At 52.6% G+C, this 18468-nt stretch overlaps 1 protein-coding gene across 2 annotated transcripts; it reads right to left on the bottom strand.

Annotated features, from left to right (window-relative positions):
• Nucleotides 1–1215: 1215 nt before the first annotated feature.
• GABA-B-R3 (gamma-aminobutyric acid type B receptor subunit 3) lies at nt 1216–18468 on the bottom strand. 2 transcript variants are annotated; one of them, XM_033379974.1, is made up of 11 exons: nt 18381–18468; nt 8085–9077; nt 7574–7717; nt 6847–7122; nt 6524–6775; nt 5841–6212; nt 5467–5768; nt 5256–5394; nt 3137–3412; nt 2692–3010; nt 1216–2639 (listed from the first exon to the last, which is right to left on the bottom strand). In XM_033379974.1, exons 2-11 carry the CDS (start codon nt 8772–8774, stop codon nt 1297–1299), a joined length of 4113 nt encoding a protein of 1370 aa, XP_033235865.1. In that variant the 5' UTR covers nt 8775–9077; nt 18381–18468; the 3' UTR covers nt 1216–1296. The 2 variants fall into 2 exon arrangements, with proteins under 2 accessions (XP_033235865.1, XP_001356956.4); XM_001356920.4 differs by lacking the exon at nt 18381–18468 and adding an exon at nt 11795–11870.

Consider the following 18468-nt stretch of genomic DNA (forward strand, 5'->3'; position numbering starts at 1 on the left):
GGCTCCTTTTTCCGCTTTTCTTTCGAATGCTTCAAAATGGAATCACCAAAGAAGAGTAACGGCCATACATTTTTTTGGTACACAATTCTTTGGGGTGGGATTTCGAAAGTGACTCCAGGCGAGCTCTCAAAAGCCTCTCCAGCTTGGACGCTCTCTCGTATGAGTCCATTGTTGGCCCATGATATGGCATCAGCAGACAAAGAACTTCCTGGAAACATTATTTTTCTCTATTAGATTATATTGAAGGGTCTAAAAAGTCAGATACAGACTGCAAAACCGAGCGAAACACATATTTGCTTCTAGCCAAAACAATTTACAAATTAAACAGAAAATTAAAATAAAAACAAAATATATAGAAAATTAAAAAAATATTTAAAAACTTCCATTTTGCACCTTATTTCTTTAAAATTCCTTAAAGACTATCCCTTTTGGAAGATTAATTTTTGTACTCCTCTCGAAGAGCCAAATGGCCCACTGTGGGGGGCTGTGGAAATGTGGAGTCTGGGGGGATCCTTAAGTGGCGTCTACTACCCCTACTTATGCCCTACACACACATGATTCATGGATTCATCTACGACTGTGGCGATAATTAATCATATTGGCTTGTATTTGAAGCCTACTCTAACGCCGACTGTGATTCTCTCCGATTCTCTGAGGCCCTAACTCTAGATTGTATTGTAAGTACGATATACGATAGTACGATAGTATTGCTCTCTGGATACACTGGATGCACCACCGTGGATGGAGGTCCTGCGGTGCAGCGCACAACAAACGAAAAAAAACCCAAAACGATTCCTTACGTCTAGAGAAGGGGGGAGGGAGGATGGGCTTTAGAGGGGTCTTGGGGGGGGGGGGGGGGGGTGTTCAATCACTAGCTAAAGAAAAGCTCAACTACTTAGCCTACAAGAGAGCAGGGGAACAGTCTAAGAGGGGGCTGGGACTCAGGGGTTAATCACATTATCGAGTGGGGGATACAGTGGAGGGGGAGGGAGGGTCTCTCCTCCTTCTGGAAGATGATGACTGGCTGATTGGAGGAGCTACTCGTATCGTGACTTATCTAGGCGTTATCCCTAATGCGTTTGATTGCTTTAAGCTGGATGATTGGTCAGTTGCACACGCGCTCTGGCTCTGGCTCTGGCTCTTGCCTCTTGCCTCTCGCCTCTCTGTGGTCTCTGTTGGGGGGGGGGGGGGGGGGGGGATTCTCTTGGGGGGAGGCGCGTGTCTGTCGAAAATAATTGCTTGGTGTTTGCTTCTAATTGACGAGGACTGGGCGGAGGACGGAGGACGGGGGAGGGTCTAACCTAGGCCATTCAATGGCACCGCCTCGACCTGGACCTGGACCGGCCCTACCTCTGTTTCTGGTGTTTCTGGTGTTTCTGGGGTCTCGTCCTCTTGGGAGTCGCCCAGCGAGAGGCGCGACTTGGCGGCCGTCTCCATGGACTTCCAGGTGCCCCCGCTGGTGGCCTGCTGCAGGGAGATGCGCGGAATGGACTTGCAGCTGCCTATGATGCTGCTCATATCAGGCGCCCTAGTGTCCTCCGACTCGGCCAGGGCGCTCAGGCTGCAGGCGGCCGGCGGCAGGATGCGGTGGGGGAAGCGCGGCGAGCCCCTGACCCGCTCCCGCAGACTGGGCGTCGGCTGCACCACCGACGGCCGGCGGCTGCTGGGCAGCTGAAAGTTCACTCTGGTCTCCAGCAGCTTCACATAACGGCCGTCGGGTGGGGCCACGGGTCCGCCCAGATGCTCCCCGGAGATGGTGGAGATGGAGGGCAGCAGGAAGCCGGGATCCTTGGCCAGGTGGTCCAGGTGGGTGCCGCTTTGAGTGAGCGATCCGCGGTGGATGGCCTTCAGATGCGTCCGCCCGTTCGAGTTGGACTCGACGGGGAGGCCGCCCGGCTCTGGGGCCGGATTCTGAATCGGGGAGTTGTAGATGGCATTGCAGGAGGCCGTCTGCGAGGAGGGAATCAGGCGGGTGAAGAGGCCCATGTGCGACTTGAAGGCCGCCTTGAGGCCCTTCTGGCCGTCCGCCAGGCTGGCAGTGGAGCCCTTGTTGCTGGAGGCGGTGCGCGAGAAGATGCCCCGGAGGCGGTCGATGAGCCCCGTCCGGCTGGTGGCCTCGGTGGCCTGCTGGTGGGCGAGCCGCAGGTTGATCAGGTCCTGGGCGGGCAGGCAGGCCTCCTCCAGCTGCGGCTGCGAGGCAAAGGTCACCGATCGCCGCATCGGGATCTGCATGTACTCCGCCGAGGGCCAGCTAGCGCGCGGAATCACCGGCGGGAGCACGGAGAGCAGCAGGTTGGGCAGGATCCCGGAGATGCTCGGGGTGCGCGACTTGCTCGGAGCCGGCGTCTGCGACAGTCCGCTCGTGACGGTCAGCTCTGGCTTGAGGTGGGCGTGGGCGTGGCCTCCCTGCAGCAGGGAGGTGGACGAGGACGTGGTCGTCGAGGCGGTGCCCAGACCGGACTCGAGCAGCCGCTCCAACTTGCGGATCTCCGCGTCCAGCGCCTGGATCTCCTTCTTGTAGACCCTGTTCTGGACCTCCACGCGATACTGCAGCTCCCGGCGATCGTCGACCACAAAGCGTCGCGTGTTGCACTCCATCTTGAGGCCCATGCTGTGGATCACGGGATCGATGATGTCATCTGCGAAGAGAGGATTACTCTGGGGATTAGTGGATCCAATCGTGGCACTCACTGCGCGCCCAAATGTCGTGCAGCTTCGGGATGAACAGCAGGCACAGCGTCGCCGTGGTGGAGGTCAAAATGAGGGCCGTGATGGTGATGAAGGCCAGCGTCACGCGCTCCGAGATGAGGTTGGCCAGGACGACGACAATGGCACTCGTGATGACCACGCTGTACACAGAGACGCCGATGTACTGCGAGTCGTTGAGGGCGGGTATCTTCACGTGGCGCGTCTCCCAGGCCATGTACACGCCCACCACCAGCAGGAGGCCCTTGTAGGCGTACAGGACACTCAGCCAGGTTTGGGTGTGCTGCGAGCGGCAGACCTCCACCTAAAGGGGGCATCCGAAAGGGGCGGCAAGTGCCAGAGGAGTCAATTTACAAACATTGGATGTCAATCCAATCCATAAAGGAGGGGCATGCGGGATGTGGGGGATGTGGAGGGTGGGGACACCTACCTGGGGCTGGTAGACAACACTCCGATCAATCGCGCTGATTTCGAGTGTCAGATTATGCAAATGCCGCTCCATGGGGTCCGTGACGACCCAGAGGGTGACGAGGAGGGCGTCCACCAGCAACAGGCCGCACACGAGCAGAATCAACTGGATGTCCTGCAGCATTTTGTCCTTGAACACGCTCCCGGTGCGTGTGAAGATGCGGTGCACCCGGTAGGTCTTGGCGAACATCGAGCCAAAGGCCAGCGAGAATCCGGCCGACAGCAGATAGACGCGTGCCTGCCACGGGTTACACGGAAGCCCATAAGGATGTGTATGTGTGTAAGTGTCATGTTTTGGGGGGCCAGCAGCAAAGAAAAACAGAACCGAACCGACACAAGGAAAAGGGAAACAACTCATCAATGGGGCACAACTCAGTCCTGTGGCCTGGGTGGCAGGCTGCGGTGCGTCTCGGTCTCAGTTTTATGCAAATATCACAAGGAATATCACAAAAGTTGTAAATTTCCCTGTCATGTGTTTGCACTTGTTCTCGGTGGGGGAGGAGGGGCAGGGGGAGGTGGAGGTGGTGGCGAAGGGTGGGGCTTTGTCCCGCTTCGGGCCCAACACGAGAGAGCCTTAACAATAACAAAACAGAAGCTAAAACAGAAAGAAGCAAGCCAGCGGAAGGAATAGAACCGCAAGTCGAGGGCCTAGATACCCTTGGAAAATCCAGGATTTAATGGTTTGCCGTACAAATTTCTCATAAGCGAATGGACACGGAATGCTGCTTATGGAAGAGTGGTATTGGTATACATAGTATATGGAATGGTGTGATTTTCTGAGCGAAACTATTGGCTTAGCCAGAGATATGGAGGGATTTCTACTACTATCTCGCACGGGACTGTACCTTTTAATATATGAAATACATATTTGACATATTAAATATGAAACAAGACTTATACGATTGCTTTTTTCGGAATACCAGGCGAATAAAAAACAGCAGAAGGTCCGCTGGCTCTTATAACCTATGCTCAAAATGAGTAATGCCTAGATCTGATCGGATCTAAATAATCTAAATAAGATACCAACCCCATAAGATACATAATATTCTGGATCAGCATCCATAGCCGAGTCTATTGAGCCATGTCTGTCTGTTCAACGCCTAGTTCTCTGAGACCCTACGAGCTAGAGCAACAAAATCTTGTAACCAGACTCCTACGATATCACACTGAATCTAGTTTTCTTCAAAATAACGACAGGCCCTCTTCCGACAAGAATCTGTGGCATCCACAGTATTGAAGATACGCGAAAGCTTAATGAGAATCATAGAGTATGACCATATCTAGCAGATTGCCGCATCTAGATCCGAGCGGACTATTATTATAGCCAGAATCAACAAATTAAACACTGGCTTACACACTTTCTGTCTCTCTCTCACACACTCTTTGTCGTGCAATGTGTGCGCGCTCTGGCGGAGGAGAGCCATACAGACTGAGTATAGGGGATAAATGTAGGATTCCCCTTCGTTTTCTCTCAAATTTAATCTGCTATTAGCCCTAAAATATAAACGAGTTTATGTCCTTCTGCTAGCTGGAATCTGAATGAAGCTGGATAATGATGAAAACGGTGGGAAATTCGCGTAGAAATCTTCTAAGCTTTTGGATGGCTTGTTTCCATCTTCTCGTCAAAACCTTGATACCCGCTGCAAGAGCATAGCAAGGCAGAGAAGGCCTGCAAATTTCCCTGGAGTGGCGTTTAAAGCCACTGAAGGCGAAGCTGAAAACTGAAGTTGAAGCCAAAGAGGACATGGACATGGAAATGGAATGGAGTGGACAGGCGGAAGACAGGCGGAGCAGCGGCAGCTGGAAATCTAAAAATCTGAATGGCTCTAGCTTTAAGAGGCAGCCCGTCAGCTATTTATAGCCGGGGAGGGCTCTGGCTCCTCATCCGCTCAATCCACACATAAATAAAGCAAACACATGAGAACGCGACTCACGAAAGTTGTTGGCAGCCAGAAAACTGAAAGTCATATTTGATGAGAGACGGAGAAAGCGAGGGGGAGAAAGCAGCACCCAACCCACGAGAATCCTCGCAAAGTCAAACAAAAGAGTGGCAGGAGAGGGAGAATAGAAGGTGGACTCACCGTGCAGACTGCGGCAAAGGAGTCTGCCGCCGAGGGCAGCGTGGAGTGGTCGAGGCCCAGCAGGATGACGGTGGCATACACGAAGATGCAGCCCACCGCGGTGATGTTGCTCAGCTTCGGGCTGGAAAGTTTAATTGCCCTGTGGAGGAGGAAAGTGCAGAGTAAGCAACCGACGAGAGAGAGAGGCCCCTGCCGCGGGCCCTGGACTTACTTGAGCTTCCGAAAGTGCAGATTGAAGGCGAGGAAGGCGATGGCCAGGGCAATGCCCACGCTCGAGAGGGTGGCGATGGTGTAGAAGGCCAGCGGGGCGATGGTGGCCACTCGCAGCTTGAAGACCCGCTTGGCGATGGGCACCTGGCCGCTGTGCCACTTGACGGGTCGGCAGCGGGGGCAGCGGAAGTCCAGGGCATCCGTGGCGGGATAGTACAGCGCAATGGGCTCCAGCAGGCCCCGCTGGATCTGGTAGAAGGCCGTGGTGCCCACACGATCCGGACCGCTGAACGAGACGGGACCCTGCGGCGGAGTATCGAAAGAAGAAACCAATCAGAAGCGGCTCTCATAGCCGGACCCTTTCGCCCTCCTTACGGATACGCCCAGGAAGTGGAGCTTGCCCATCTGCTGCAGGAACTCCCAGGCCATGTCGCTGCGCGTGTAGTCGAATCCGTCCAGCTTCGACTGGGCCTCGTTGCGGCGCCAGTGCTCCTCGGAGGCGCGCAGGGCCAGGGCTATGGCCCACACGGCGTCGTACGTCTGCGGCGCGTACTGCGAGATGGCCTCCGGGAAGAGGTGGCTCCCAGTGGCACGCCTGCGCCGGCTGCTCGACTCCGAATCCACATCCACATCCAAATCCGATTGTGGTGCGGCACGCTTGCGGTTGCCACCGGCTGGGGATGCCGCATCCTGGCCATGGAACTGTGCAAATTGCTTGCGCAGCTGCGAGTTAAACATGTGATTGTTCTGCCAAGTGGAATCGAATGGAAATGGAAATGGAAATGTCGGCGATTAAACAGGCCACAGAATGGCGCAGGAATATGGCTTGTAATGGGATTGCCTAGTCCTGGCCGTCGCCACGTCCTCGTTCGCCTCCGAACGAGGCACTAAAATGCTCATAAAAACGCGCGCGATGACAGGCAGGACTTGCAATCACCATCACAATCACAATCGGCCAAGGACATGGCCAGTGGCCAATGGCCGATGGCTGGGGATTGTCTAATCAAATAAATCATTCGAGGGCAGACAGGGAAAGGCAGAAAGGACCTTCTGCTTACCAGTCCGCTGTAGCTGACGTTGTTACCCACGATGCTGTTGTGGGTGGAGACCACAATGAGGTTCTCGACGGCCAGCTGGAGCTCGTGGTTGGTGCAGGCGGTGCGCTGGTCGGGCCACCACGGCGCCCCCATGCTCTCGTGCAGGATCCAGGCGTAGTCCGCCCCGAACATGCGCAGCCTGTAGGCCTCGCAGAGGATCTGTGGGGCCAGCTCCTGCGAGAAGCTGCCGATAATGATGCGCGTGTCAGTCTCCTGCGGGGGCAAGACCATTTGTCATTTGTTGCAAACACCCCACAGGCCCCCAACCCCCCTTGGATGCTCACCCTCAGGAGTAAAAGCTGCTCCTTGAAGTCCGTGGCCGCGAATGTGATGGTGGCCGCACAGGAAATGTTCGCGGCCTCCAGCTCCGTCACCAGATTGTTCACCGCCAGCGAGTGCACCTCCTCGTTCTGCGAGAAGGTGGTCACCGTGCCCCAGCCGAAGCGCCGGATGAAGGCGATGCGCGCCGGATTGTGCGAGGAGTCCGGGGCCACGGTGCGATAGAAGTAGGGGAACTCCCGCCTGTCGCTCAGCGCCGGCGAGGTGGAGCCGAACGAGACCTTTAATTTGGAGGAGCAATCGTTAGCAGTCCTGTGGAGGCGCGTGTGGGGGGCGGGGGGTGTGTCGGAGGCCGCTTAAAATGCAAGACATGCCGCAAGACATCCACATGCCACATGTCTGCAAAGTTTCGCCTCTCATTTAACATATTTCGGGGGGCAGAGAGGCGGGATGAAGCGGCAAATGAAACTTCAAAGGTTAAATGCAAATGTCGGGAGGTCGAAAGGAGGTCGGGAGGATGCGTAAGTGAATTTGTGGACCTCATAATTTGTGGTGCGTGGCAGTGTTTATGGCGTATGGTTTATGGGGTGCTGCAGGACTCATCCCTGGCCCCCGCCTGGCCCCGCCTGGCCCGGCATTTATGCTAATCGAAAGCCAAGCACGTGAGTTGATTAGGTTCGAGCGGGATATTTGCATTTTAATCAGCCCCAGTATCCCCCCCCCTGGACTCACCTGCACAATATTCCAGTACGGCACCACCTTGGCCAGGCTCTCGGTGACCTCCGAGCAGGCGGATCCGAGCAGCATCACCATTCGCGTCGAGGGCTGTGTGTAGATGGCATGGAAGAAGCGATCCACGCCCACGCCAGGATCGCACTGCATTCCAGGAGAAAGAGAGGGGAACCACATTAAGCCAGATGCAGAGATGGGAGATGGGAGTGTCCCCCGTTTCGGCGTCATAAAAACGCGTCAAGATGCCGCAATAAACATTTTTAAAATGTCAACTTTGATAGAGAGAGTCCTTGTATGCGGGTTGTACATTTGCGTGCCCCATCAAACCGGAAAGAAATGGCAATAAAAGAGCCCCAAAAACGAGGACGCAGACGATGAAACGTTGATGACATATTTCCAGCTGCTGCCGCTGCTGTTGCAGATTTTCTTATTAAGTTTTAATGTTGCACGCGCCACTAAATGAAAATTCAATTTCGTAATGGGAGCCCCGCTGTCCCCCCGCTCCACTCACCTGCGTGTCGTTGGTGACCAGCTCGAGGGTGTAGCCGGGCAGGAGGCGCTTGCGGTTGATGTGCTCCACGGCCATGGTGGCGGCCCCCAGCTCGGAGATGCCGTCCGGGCGGGGGCCCCGCTTCGTGGAGAGCTCGAAGAGGCCGAGCAGGACGATTTTCCCGTGATTGCGCTGGATCTCCGCCTGGGACATGCGGCGCTCGCTCTCGAACACCTGGTTGACCTTCAGGTAGCGCTGCCGGGTGGCCGGCGGCGCGAAGGGCTGCGCCGAGGAGTTCGTGATGCTCGGCAGATTGCTCTGCGAATTGAGGCGCTGCCGCCGCTTGACTTTCGTCCGTTTGTACTTCCAATTGGAGCGATGCTGCGGCCCCAACAACGGCAGCTCCATCTCCATCTCCAGCTCCTGTTCCGTGTGTGCTCCGGCTCCAGAGGAACGTTGCTGCCACTGGAGGCTGCCACTAATTGAGGCATCGCCACCTGGCGACGGCTTAATTGCCACACTCTGATGATGATGATGATGGTCACGGCCCAGGCCCAGGCCCAGACCGAGGGCCTGCAGCTCTGCCGACGATTCCATGGCTGCGGCTGCCGCTGCCGTCCAGGCGAGGGCCAGCACCAGGCCCAATCCGAGGGCCAGCCATCGGCAGTATCTCGTTTGGGGCCAGTGAGTTATGCGCATCCCGTCGGCCATGTGCCCTCGCCCATTAATCACCAAGGCATTGGAGTAGTCGTCGGCTATCTATCGGAAGGCGGCTGCAGCGGCTATAAACACGGGACACACACTCCTGGCAGGACTCCTGCTGCTCGAACACGGAATATATATCGCCGTTTTATGCACTGACTGTGTGCCGACAGGATACGCTTATCGTTTCACTCTCCCGATCCCGCTCCGGCTCCCGCTGCTCCTCCTCCGCCGCTTGGATTGGCGTCAATTTTATCGCCTTTTTATTGGCCTCACTTTTGGTCTCATTTCACACACACACACACAGTGACTCTGAAAGTATTGGGCCATAAAAATATGCATGAGCGGGGGAGGCGAGGAGGGGAGGGGAGGAAGGAGCACCACCCTCAAGGCATTTGCACGCCAATTTGCCAGTCGAAAAGGATTAAGATGAAGTCCTCGATGCTCCTCCCCCCCAATCCCCCCTCCAATCCCCAATCCCCTCCTGCTGGCCATTACTTTTTATGCTAATGGCCAAACATTCGGCGCTTTGCTTTCACGTCGAGGCTTTTGGGCTACTTTTTCTCTGTTTTCCGAGTATCACGCGCCACAGATTTTCCCTCTGCATGCGCGTATGCATAATTGTTTCGAGATTACCCACACCCCCCAGCAGCAGCAACCCCCCTCTCCCCCACCATTACCGCTTTTCTTTCTTTCATTCAGCGAGCAAGCGCTTAAAATAACTTTTTGGCCCATTTTGTTCTTTGCTGGGTTTTTGTTCTTCGCAGAGAGGCGCAGTGGCGTGTCCGCCGAGGGGGGTGGGGAGGGGGCCACCTGAGCCCATTGCCCTCTGCTCCCAGCAGCTCCATCACTCAATGCCCCACTCTTAGCCTTCGCTCACCTGCACCCCAGCCACGGCTGACATTTGCCCTCTGCCCTGCTCTTAGCCCCTGTGCCCCCCTTTCCCAGGCGTCTCGTGCAACTAACATTTCATACGAGCCTTTCTACTAGTCCTAGTATTTCCATGGCTGTGCTTGTGCACTGCGCAAAACTTAATCTCTTGATGGAGAGCAATACCCAAAAACTAAGAGCCCCTATGTCCCGAATTTCCAACATGGCGATGCCTTTACCACGAGAAATAATAATGGATCATCTTTGTTTTGATTTCCTTCGAGTTTGATTACTTTTTGATTAGAAAAAAAGTCATTTCTGGTTAGAGATTTTTCTTTTAATTGAATATTTCAATGGAGAACAAATGTTTCGAACACTATCTCTATGGAATAGCCTTTTCAAGGGTCCAATTTGAGTCTAAGGTAGTCTTTAAGGTAGAGTCTTGGCTCATTATGGGTTTTCATTTCAATTTGATTTGAATTCGATGCAAAATTAGATACAGATTTATGGGAAAAAGCATGAAAATAAATAAATAAATAAAATATTTCTAAAGACATTGCGAAACGAATTTTTACGCAGAATAATTAAATACATAATTAATTAAATAATTAAATATTTTAATATAAATCATATCTTCACTGGTTAGACCAAAGTCTTGGTGGAACAATAAATAATTCAAGAACAATATATTCCGAATCTCTTCAAATATCTTTTCTAAACCCAAAATATATATTTAAAAGACTTTGAGAAAGACAAAGAAGTATAACCATACATAATCGTTCATAAGTCCCACTGAGATAGTCTCCTTATAGTCTCCTTCTCCCTTTATCATCAGCTACCACAGCCCTAGAACTCCATTGACTCCATCAGACTCCACATATTCCTGAGGAGCACTTTCGGAGTACCCAAACACACTTCTAGCAACACATTTAGAAACTGTCGTTATTACGAAATGGTTGCTATTATATTTTCATGGCAGAAGTTGCCCATCTTTGGTATTTGCTTGCTCCAAAAACTCCAAAAAATATTAAAAATCAAAAACAAACCAAAATTTACTACAAAAAAGACCAACAATTGTTGGTTTCCTTCTTCAAAATATTTATACTCGCTTTGAATATCCTGTCTTTAGCCCATTCCCTGCAATATGGACACTCGCCTCATGGAACCCATGGGAAATGGGAAATCATAAGAGTTTTCCACCCCCCACCATAAAGTTGGTACCAGTTTTAGGATGGGAAAGAATTTTATTCCCAAAACAGAACACTAAATCTGCTAGATATATGTGTATCTTTTAGCACTGCCTTTCCGCTAAAAACTGCAGAAAACCCCCGAAGAACATCAAGCTTTTTTATGCATTTTTGAAAGTTGAATTTCGCTCTTGAATAAAAAATAAAGTGATTTCGTTTGAATCAAATGCCAGCCTGGAGCAATCCCAAGCTATCCAAAAGTAGGGGTATTTTTCGGGCAGTGCATTTATGAATATTTAGCGACTGCTCGGCTCTGCTCTGCTTTTGGGTCCTTTCTATTATTCTGCCATATTTCACAATTGTTGCCGTGGTATTTAAACCTGCACTTATTTATGGCCGTGTGTGCAGTCCCCCCCCCCCACCTATCCGTGCCCCACCCCCACCCCTATGTGGCCATCGGCCCCTTTAGTTGTTATTTTCATGCTTGACATAAATTATGCAAAATGCTGGCTGCATTTGTAATTCTGATTCCATTTTGTGTGCTGCAACTGTGACTGCAGACAGCTACAGGGGGGCGGTGAGCGGGGGGAGGGGGCACACAGTGTGGCAAGATAATAACTAAGGGAAACATTCAGTTGCCAGCATTTAATCCCGGCTAAAACCCCTGCTAGTCCCCATTAGAGGGGCGGGGACTCTCTTCGCTCTCCAATCAATGATCATCAGAACAGCCCAGATATGTGGCGTGTGGCACAGCTCACTTAACTGGTGGCAGCATGCCACATGCAACAAATACTCCTTGTCATAATCTCGGTTACTCTGCTCAGATGAGCATCCCATAGATCCCAGGCGCTCTTTAGTAGGAAATTGCATTCATAAATATTGCGTATACGCCACATGCCACACACGCACACACACGCCAGCACCGACACTCTTAAATGACAATTTATTGGCATTTGAAATGCGTCTCCATACATATTTGAGGCCGGAGATAATTCTATTTGTTTTATTTACTTCCAACCAGAGACGAAACGAAGACGAAGACGTGGACTTGGCCGACGACGAGGACGAAGTTCGAGGCTCGAAGAAAGACTCGGTTGCCGTTGCCGCTGGCTTTCTCCCGGATGTACACGCACGCGACGAGCTTCAGACCGCAACTGTTGTCCGCCGTGGCAGGCGCTACGCTTTTGACTGATAAATCCGTGATTCCCTGATTGAAGGATGCTGCAAAAGGGATGCCTCGTTCAACGTTCAACCGGCTTCAGTCGGGGACGCTCTCTCTCTCTCTCGGACAGGCCATTGCGTCGGCGCTGGCAAAAGCGCGCCAAAAAATTCATTCATGAAAAGCCTCCGCCGAGAGGGGGGCGGGGGGTTGGGGAGGAGCCAGCAACAAGCTGGGGAAAATTGAAAAATTGGTTGGAAAAGTTGAAGTTTAAATTATGCAAATTAATGCCCAACATGAAACTAAATAATTTGCAACTGTTTTAATGAAAAATTCATTTATCCCGGCGAGCAGGAGAGCTGGCAAAGGAAGGACAGGCAGGCACTGGAGTGGGGAGGGGGGGATTCGCATTTCCTGAGACTGAATCCTGGTCAGCACAATGCAAGGACACTCTTAATTATGGCTGGGAATGCCCTGCATGGGGGGCGGATGGGGCTTTTCCCAGCTGCCCTTTTTCTCAGCTTCGATTACGGAAGATAATTTGATTTCGCCTCCTTTTGGCCATTGCAAAAATTGCAATTAATTTCTGTCCGGCCTTTCTTCGGAAAACCTTTTGCAGAAATGTTTCCAGAGCCAAAGATTGCAGGACACCAAAGCGATGCCTCAGATATAGACGAGCTCATGGATTCCCGGGCAGAATTTGAGATTGGATTGCGACTTTTGTTTGGGTGCTGGAGGTGCTGGAGGCTCCCAGAGGTGGCAAATAAAATGCAATTACACCGCAAAACTCAATTCCAAGTGTCAAAAAGTTGCACTGCACTTAAGAAGTTAGAGAGGGGCACAGGGTGGTTAAGGGGCGTGGCAACACCTCCATTTACCCGTCACTCGAGGTGTTTGAGCAGCAATGAAAGGCCAAAGTTGAGGCAGAAGTAAAGCGGATTACGTGCAATTGTCGAGTGTCGACTCCTGGCTGCTCCTCCTCCGCCTCCTCCTCCGCCTCTTCCGCCTCCTGCAGACCTGAATAAATTCCAGATTTGACAGGCGCCCGATCTGGGGGATAATTTATAGTCCAAATGGATGATATATTGGGCCTCGCGTTCATGTTTTGCTTATGTTTTGCCCGTGAAACTAATTTTCCAGCCCCCCACGGCCCACGGCCCACGGCCTGGCCTCCATTTGCATTTTAAATGAGACGGGGAAGGGGGAGGGGCGGTGTGGCGGGGGGCCTGCCAACTTTTTACAATGCCACTTCGGAACTTCTCGCCGCTGTGGCTGTCCCTCTACGAGTCCTTCGTCCTACAGCGTGTGGCCGGGCACTCACCGGCAACTATTTTTGTTTGTGTCTCGTGTTTCGCTCTTTGTTTGCGGACACTTGGCAAATTGGCAGCTCGCAGATGCCACACGGCAGAGGGGGGAAGTGGGGGATGGGCCCTCTGCCCAGGTTCCCGTGGCGCACACGGCGTATGCGTAATTTAGTGCTGCAAATTTGCACTTTTGTGACTTGTTTAAAGATACAGATACGGCAGTGCCCTGCTCTGCCGAGGCGGCGGCAGAGGCAGCACTTAAAATCAGAAATTCAATTATCTCCCACCCACCCACAGACACCACAGACGCACCACCCCCCAGGGAAGGGGGGGATAGGGAGGCCCTCCATGTCTCCATTTCCATTTCGCACGCACTTTTCACACCTGCGTGCCTCCTGCGTGTGCCCCCTGCCGCCCCCTCTGCTGCCTATTCAGATGTTGACAAAGGTGTGGGGGGTGGGAGGGGCGTGAGGGGCGTGTGGGGCTTGTGGGGCGTGTGGAGTGGATGGGAGTACAACTTTATTGTTCCTCCGAGTTTTTAGTTGCCGGGAAAGTATTATGCCCCACCCCCTCCTGCCACACTTCTTGCCACGCTTCGGCCAGGGGGATTGAGATGGAACGCCAGAGATATAATCGCATAATGGAGGCCCCTCTTCGAGTGGATCCATCGCAAATCTCTTCGGCTCGGCTGTCAGAACAATTTAATTATAATTTTCTTCGTTTTTTTCGGTGGAAAATTCATTATCGTCGGCGGGAAATTAGCTTGAAAACAATTAACACCTGTTCGCCGGCAGCTGCTCCTGGCAGGAGGCTCCGCACTTCAAAAACTAACAACAAGCAGGCCTTTAATGGTGGGGGGGGGGCTTCGCTCTCTCCCTCTCTCCCTCTCTCTTATTCTAATGAAAAAAGTTGCACAAAAAAGTTTTCAAATTACAACGGAAATCCGTGAAAATCCTTTTAACAAAGCAAAACATGACCATCAAGGTGGGGCAGGGGCAGGGCCAGGGGCAGGGGCGGGGGGCACGGCCTCGAGTCGGGATGATGATGATGATGCTGGTTATGATGGCGCTTTAAACAGACTTCTTCCATCTGCCGCAGGGCTCTCCCCCGCACGTGGCAGGGTCCATGCCGCGGTTTACCGCCACAGAGCTGCGGCTGAAGCTTGTAAATTGATTTGGTGGCACAGCTCTGGAGAGGCGACAACCGCGACAGTGAAGAAAACTATGTGCACACCGATGGAGGCATATATTTGCAGGACGAAGCACTAATCAAAGTTGTTTCAAGGACAATACAGGCCTGAGGAGAGCTAGGAAATAAGTAGAGCCTCTCAAATAGTCACGAATCACAGCTGAAGATTCACTCTAGGCGGCTTAAAAGATACAAGATACAGCAGGGCTTGGGTAGAGGCACACTCGTGGAGGAACAGAGCGGAAGTCTTGGTGGAAAGAAGGCCCCAAACAGGCAGATCTTGGGCCAGAAAGAGCTTTCAAGACTTGGCAGCCCAGCAAAGGCTTGAAGGAGTACCTTTCTAGCACCTTTCTGGGGATCTATGAAGCATTTGCAGTCACTCACGACTCTTCACGACTCCTCACGCTGCTCACGCATCATGCCACATCACTCTGCCGCTGCCAGCCCTAACCAACCGCAGTGTTCAATCTTGGAATACATTTCCACGCACTTTCCAAACTTTATTTATTGACTGCGGCTGAGACGACTACACCTCGCCCTCCCCTGCCCTCCACCTACCCCTCGTGGTGGCAACAACAGCCGCTGCCTGCCGTTGGGAAACTTTTAATGAAAAATATTCAATTTTTCAGGTGTTGCAAATATTTAACATTTCGCAACTTTCGGCGTGGATGAGTGGATGTGTGGATGTGTGTGCTCTCCCTGTCTCTACTGTCATGTGCCACGTTCCACGCTCCACGCTCCACGCTCCACCTGCGGTTAGCGAGTGGTTTCTGCCCCAGCCTCCCCGCCCCGCCCCACCACAACAGTGGAAAAAGGTTTAACCAGGGCATGCAGGGGCCCCAGAAAGTGCGGGGGGGAAAAAAACCAACTCTAAAGCATTTTAAATGTTAATTAAGAATGGAACGAAATCGGATAATTTGCATGTGCCCTCCGTCCCATGCCCCATGCCACACACCGCTTTGGTCGCTAATAGAATTAGGTTTTTGTTTTCGGCCCCTCAAATTCTATTAGCCAGGCCCCAAAAACCGCTAGAGAGAGAGGGGTGGAGCGGGGAGAGGGGGTGCAACGGCCCTGAGCTAAGGCCAAATTGAAGTTCATTCGATTTGCGCTGCAGATCTGCAGCTTTAACTCGATTTGGCTTCGATTGATTGACATTTGTGCGGCGGCTTGATTTGGTTACAGCCACACGTTTCGGCCCTGAACGACTCCGCCACTGCCACATGGCAGCCCCCTCGATGAGGAGGGGGGGTGCTCTGGTATGCTGCCTCGTGCGGCACAGTCGATGGACTGTTGAGTGCCGGCGGTGGCAGGGCTGCTTTTATATTGCACGCGCCAGCATCCAGCAGCCGAGGAAGCCTTCAATTTGTTTCAATCTTGTGGCAGGCAGTCGCTCTCTGGGAGATATCTCAGAGATAGCTCTCTCTCACTTTTATCTCTTACTGTTGCTGTCTCTTTCTAGGCACGTAAAATCCCATTCCGGCCGGCATCAAGGCATATTCTAAGGAAGGTAAGGGGCTGCCGGTTGTATTTTGGGGTATACTTCGGGGAGAGCGTCTGAATATGCAGTGGAATGCGGACTATTTGCTGGCTGGCTTCGGTTTTTACAGAATTAATCATGCACAAGACATGTAATCCGTTTACATGTCTCTTGGGAGCTCCCCTTTGAAGCCTTTGCTGCTGCACTCGAATCCAGCTTCAACTTTCTCCATCATGCACAAGCCATAAATGTTGTTTTGGTTTCTTGGGGCCTGTACTAAGCCTCTGTCTCGAGCCTAGCGCTTTGCTATTGGCTTATGAGGCCCGAAAGCCATCCCCAGCTGCGTACTCGGGCATTATCTGTTGAAGCAATCGCTTCCGCGTCTCCCTGGGCCCTTGAGAGGTCCTTCCGTGGCCAAATAGAGTCCTCACCTCACCAGCCCTCATCCCAAATCTGGACATGCCGGCTGTGGACTGTGGGTAAACAAACAACAGCTGTTGCCAGGCCAGAGCTTCCTCTTAGCCCGTACACACACCGCTTTATGGCCCTCAAAATAAGTGCCAACCATAATTCTGGGACTCTCTCGATGCCATAAACCCTGCCATAATCATGGCAGAGGCTGGCGCCTGCGCTGTCCGTCCCCGAGAGCGGGCCGGAATGTGCGAGCAGGTCCGCAGGCCAGGGCCGTGCGTGCGAGCGGGATGCATCGTAAACAAAACGATGCAACAGTCTGTGCCTCGAAGCCTCGGAAAATTCAGGTATTTCCGTCTCGGCGCCAGAAAGAGATGGGTCGTAAACAAAGACAGCTGTCTTTGGTGTCATTGTACTGCTCTGACAGAGGCGGCCGCCGCACCGTGCCACACAGAGCACAGCACGACATCGCGCAACGTGCGCTGAGAGTGCCCGTGTCCGTGTCCCGGCCCGGCTCGGCCCGGCTGAGTGGGTCAGGTGCAGGCGCCCCCCAAAATCCGGTATGCGCCAGCTGCGCGTGACTCGCCTTCCTTCTCAGACGGGAGACGGGAGACGGGAGACCTCCGCCTCTTCGGTGTGTCTCTGTGTGCAAGTTCTGTGCAATTTTTAGACCCAATCGACTTCTTGTGCCCCTCGAAGACTGACCCCTAATTGGCTTTTGGCTTTGACTCTGTCGCTGGCTCTTATGTAAGTCAACCTTTCGTCGGAGAAAGACAAAGAGGAAGAGGAAGAGAGAGAGTTGTCGCTGATCCATCACGCAATGCCCCCCGCACCCCCACCCGCCCCCGCCCCGGCATCAGTCTTCGAGCTGCTCATATATTATGGAAATTGGCCCTATAATAGGGGCTATCATTTGTGGCTGTGCCTCTGGCTGTTTTTGAAAACATTTTGTGCCGTTTATAGAACCCTTGCCCCCTGTCCCCTGCCCCTGCCCCCTGCCCACTGTCCCTGCTGCACCTGCACTTCCCTCTAATTAAAATGACAAATCGGTAAACATACAAAATGCCTTCTTCATCTTTTGGGCTGGCATTTGCTGTGCCAACGAGGCGTATGCGTAATATACTCGTCTCTGGGTCTCTCTCACACCCTTCGGCGCACAATTTTCCACTTTTCCACTTAAATTTCTATTCGCGATCCACGCAAGTCATGCCGCAACTCATGCCGCAATCATTTACTTGAATTATTCCCATGATGAAGCGGCCCTCTCAATGACGGGGTGGTTTGTTTTTAGAGAGGGCTTTGGCATTGGACTAGAGGCTAGAAGGTTCTAGAAAGAGACAAGAGAGGGGGTTTGAGGGGCAGTATGGGGATATCTAGTCTACCTCTTACTCGTCTTTCCAGTTTGGAGCCGAGTTTTGGCTGGTTTTCGCGGTGGCAAGCCTCTTAGGAGAGCAGTAGATTCCCTGCGATTCAAGTACTTTCGGGTACAGAAGATGAGTTCTTCAGGAATGTATCTTTACGATCCAAATCTACTCCTAAATGTAAACCTTTCTGGATGAAACATTTAGCTTCGAAGTGGCTCTCCCTTGCCTTCCTCCAGGGTATGCCCCAGTCGTTCCCCATGCCTCCCCGTTAATTCCTTTTCCTACTATATTATCTGTGTATCTCGACTTGTGGCAATTCTTCCCGAAACGAAAGATTTAAAGTGTGTCAAAGTGCAATAAACAATTGTCGTTTGTTTTTGGGTGTCAAAAACTACGGGAGGGGGGGGGGGACGGGGGGCCTCTGCCAAAGACATAAACGGAAACAGATGAGGGCACCTTCTGACGCGCTTTCGCTGCCGTCATTAGTCGCCTCTCCCTCTCGCACTTGGGGCGGTGGGGGGCGGAAGAGGGAACCCTTACGTGGCAAAAACAAAGCCAAAGAAATGTGAAGGGGGACGTTGCGGGGGGACGGGGGGGGGGGGGGACGACGACTGGTTCTTGGTCCGCCATTGCTTAAATTAAATTTATTGCTCACTTTCCGTTCAATTGCCGAGCCCAGCGGACATCGAAGCGCTCACTTGGTGGCCATCTGCTCCTCCGCCAGAGATCCGTGCCGTGCTCTG

This window comes from Drosophila pseudoobscura, chromosome 4, assembly GCF_009870125.1.
Source record: "Drosophila pseudoobscura strain MV-25-SWS-2005 chromosome 4, UCI_Dpse_MV25, whole genome shotgun sequence".
Classification (NCBI taxonomy): domain Eukaryota; kingdom Metazoa; phylum Arthropoda; class Insecta; order Diptera; family Drosophilidae; genus Drosophila; species Drosophila pseudoobscura.